This window comes from Halyomorpha halys, unplaced genomic scaffold (genome assembly GCF_000696795.3).
Source record: "Halyomorpha halys isolate HHAL.00 unplaced genomic scaffold, Hhal_1.1 Scaffold458.1, whole genome shotgun sequence".
Lineage (NCBI taxonomy): Eukaryota > Metazoa > Arthropoda > Insecta > Hemiptera > Pentatomidae > Halyomorpha > Halyomorpha halys.
The window spans coordinates 472,636-475,789 of NW_027113640.1; the positions used below are offsets into that span (position 1 = coordinate 472,636).

Below are 3,154 nucleotides of genomic sequence, written 5' to 3' on the forward strand. Positions count from 1 at the left end.
CATGGTGTTCGTGATGGCTGTGGTGTTCCTCATGTTTGTGTTCATGATGTTTATGGTGGTCGTGGTGCTCATGATGTTCCTCATGCTCATGATGATGTTTGAAAAACGTTTCAGTGGAGTGTCCGTAGTGCTGAGGATGCACAGCGTGTCCTTTCCTTTCAACGACGGCGTTGAAACCGTTCTTCTTGTCGGCGGTATAGTGGACGATCCTCTCTGTACCGTCTGGCTCGTAGAGGGAGTAGTAGCCCTTGACGACGTCTCCTTCCCTGGTCTCTTCTTGCTTTTTGACGTCATGGGTGTGGCCGTCATGTACTCCATAGTCGAATTTGTACTTTGGGTGGGCCTGAAAGGGCAAATATTATCAATAAAATCGTTTACCGTCTAATAATTATTAGTAAATTTGGTAAAAAAAAATATATATATACATAATAGTCGACGACATGTTCTTCATGGTGTTTATGGTGTTCATGATGGTCGTGTTGATATGCTAAGGCAACTCCTGCCAGACAGAGTAATAACAGAGCCTGGAATATAGAAAACTAACCGTTATAAACATCTTTTTTTCTCCAGTAAAAGAATAATTATTGTACACTAGTTACCTTGTACATGTTTACGAGTTCAATGAATGGTTTAGATTGACTGTACTTTCATTTGGCTCTCTTTTTATAAACCTAACAATCACTTCCTCTCCCCTACTCATTTGGTATTGTTTCCCAGGCTCTCCAATACTTCGCAATGTTAATTTAAAAATATATTCGGCATTTTAAATGTTGAAATTTATAATGTATGTGAAAATAGGTTATTCCCTAGCAAAAATAAAATACTTTCCATTAAACGTCACGGGTTGCAGTTTTTCATTAGTACAATAGATGTTCAATTTTCGAAAAAAATAATCTTATTAGAATTTTTCTTTTAACTTGTTTTTTAATTTATTTTAAGTTAATACGATATAATATATAACTTGTGTCTAAGGGGTTAATTGATTTATTTTTTCAAGGAATACACTCAGTATAGGCTTTGTCGTACTCAGCGACCCTTGTTTTCTATTATTTCCTCATTTGCCTTGCGTCTCTAATTCCCAATTACTTGTCCCACTATCATTAGTGATCATTACGTTCGATTTTTTCATTACTTTTCTCAAGGGTACCAGTAAGTTACCATGTCTTATTTCGTACATCATTGTGGGTTTCATGATGGAAAATAAATAGTTATAGAAGTAATACAAATGTTTCAACTGGAAAAGATATTTAAATGAACCATTTTTATAGCTAATTATACAAAAACAATTTCTTTTACTTGACACGTTATTTTTCCCTCACCTAACATTTAATATATTTTTTGGTTGATTCTTGCTTTATCCCTCGATTTTTAATATTTTTCATCTTCCACAGCAAATGAAGATATAGATTAATAGATATAAATTATTAATATTATTTTTTTGTTCTGGAAGCCTGGTGGCACAGTGGGTAGGGACGACGCTACAGATTCTAAGTACCCGAGTTTAAATCCGGCTGAGCAGATAGTAATTTTCTGTTTCACTGTAGCCATGAGTCAACCCTGTGGGTTCTGAAACCCAACCTCATAAAGTTGGCTTTCCAGTTTAGAGTTAGTGTGGTTCTAGCCGGTCATAAAAGCTACCTATTATATTATAGCATGCATAAAATACTTTAAATGTTGATGGAATCATTCAATTAGCTTATGTGTGATTAGACTACACTTTTGTTTTGTCATTATTTCCCTTGAAGGTACATGACTTGTGAGTGATTAGATTCTTTACGATACTTATGATTATTCTTCGTTACTAAACACGTCATCATCGATCCGGTAATGCAGTTCATACACCTTTTTCCCTTAAATTTGTTTTAATGATGGGTATAAAAGCATGATTCCAAACACAAAGCCTCCAGCCTCTAAAAAATCGACAATGTTTATGCCAATGCAGGCGGAAGAGTTGACTTTACGTAGTAGAAAGTCTACTACTCTCAGAAAATCGTATTTCTGAGTGTATCACTTTCGACATTCAGTCACTACGGGCATCTTCTCTCTTCCAACTGTAATAATAAAGAATAAAAAAAAAAAAAAATCGTTTTTTCAACATCGATACTTTAGAGTTAATACAAAGATACTTTCTAGTCCTAGCCATTCCTTTGTGCTAGCTGAAACTAGTGAAAATCTATGGCATATTCATTCCTGTGTCCTGCCTGACCAAGGTTACACCAAAAGCTGTATCGAGAACAAGTTGAATGCACGGTTGATCATTGGCAATCATTGTTAAATATTAAATTTGGAGTTAAACACTAGTTTATGTTGGGTCTAAATTCTTTTTCAATCTCACCACCGCAAGATGCAGGTCATTGAGTAGTTAGTGTCAACGTTTCCATTGGATCCTAGAGAAGGCACTTTTCAAACCACAAAAGCCTTGAAAAGAAAAAAAAACAAAAACAAATTTGAAGTAAATTCTTAAATAAAATTTTTTTTTTCACGTTGGCTAGCTAATGGCAATTCCTTGTTTTCGTATTAAAGTAATATTTTGGAAAACTTACAAATTTAATAACTATGATAAAGTTTACTGCAGTAGTGAAAGAAAAAGATATGGTTTATAGTCGGTAACATCGAAATCTTTTACAATGAAACAAAAAAAAAATTGTTTGAGTGTTTAATAACTATTATGTTATAAAATATGAATTAAAAATATAAATAAAGTATTTATAAGAGTTTAATTATAAAGCTTTTTTTCCAGCTGTTTATTTACTGAGGTAATTTTTAATATTTGAATAAATAAATTAATACTTGTCTTAATGTTAATCTTAATAAATTAATATAATGTGAAAATGTCACTTTTAATTTCCTAAGCCACTAATCCTTTACTTTTTCCTATTTAGTATACTATGAAATGTTAGAAAACGGCCTATATGACATAAACTATTATCCAGGTAGTTTATACAAACACCCGTATCAAACACCAAAGCTTTTTGTAACTTATTCTTCTTGGGAATGGCCAATGATAGCCAATGAGGAATAAGATGCCAAAAATGTGACGCCTCTAACTAGGCCACTCGACCACGGAACAGAAGACAGAAGTAAGAAGACCGCACAGAGAGAGAGAGAGAGAGAGAGAGAGAGAGAGAGAGAGAGAGAGAGAGAGAGAGAGAGA

General features: G+C 33.7%; 2 protein-coding genes across 2 annotated transcripts in view; both read right to left on the reverse strand.

Moving 5' to 3' along the window:
* The window catches only part of LOC112210947 (cuticle protein 19-like), a 4,347-nt gene extending 3,725 nt beyond the window's left edge, over window positions 1-622 (reverse strand). Inside the window, exons 1-3 of the mRNA XM_067051041.1 lie at window positions 600-622; window positions 426-524; window positions 87-343 (exon numbers count right to left, since the gene is read on the reverse strand). Of these exons, the coding sequence (XP_066907142.1) occupies window positions 87-343; window positions 426-524; window positions 600-608 (365 nt within the window). The 5' untranslated portion in view covers window positions 609-622. The remainder of the gene's footprint in view (window positions 1-86; window positions 344-425; window positions 525-599) is intronic.
* The window catches only part of Lmpt (Limpet), a gene marked incomplete at its 5' end in the record, with an annotated part of 767,445 nt that overhangs the window by 405,500 nt on the left and 358,791 nt on the right, over window positions 1-3,154 (reverse strand).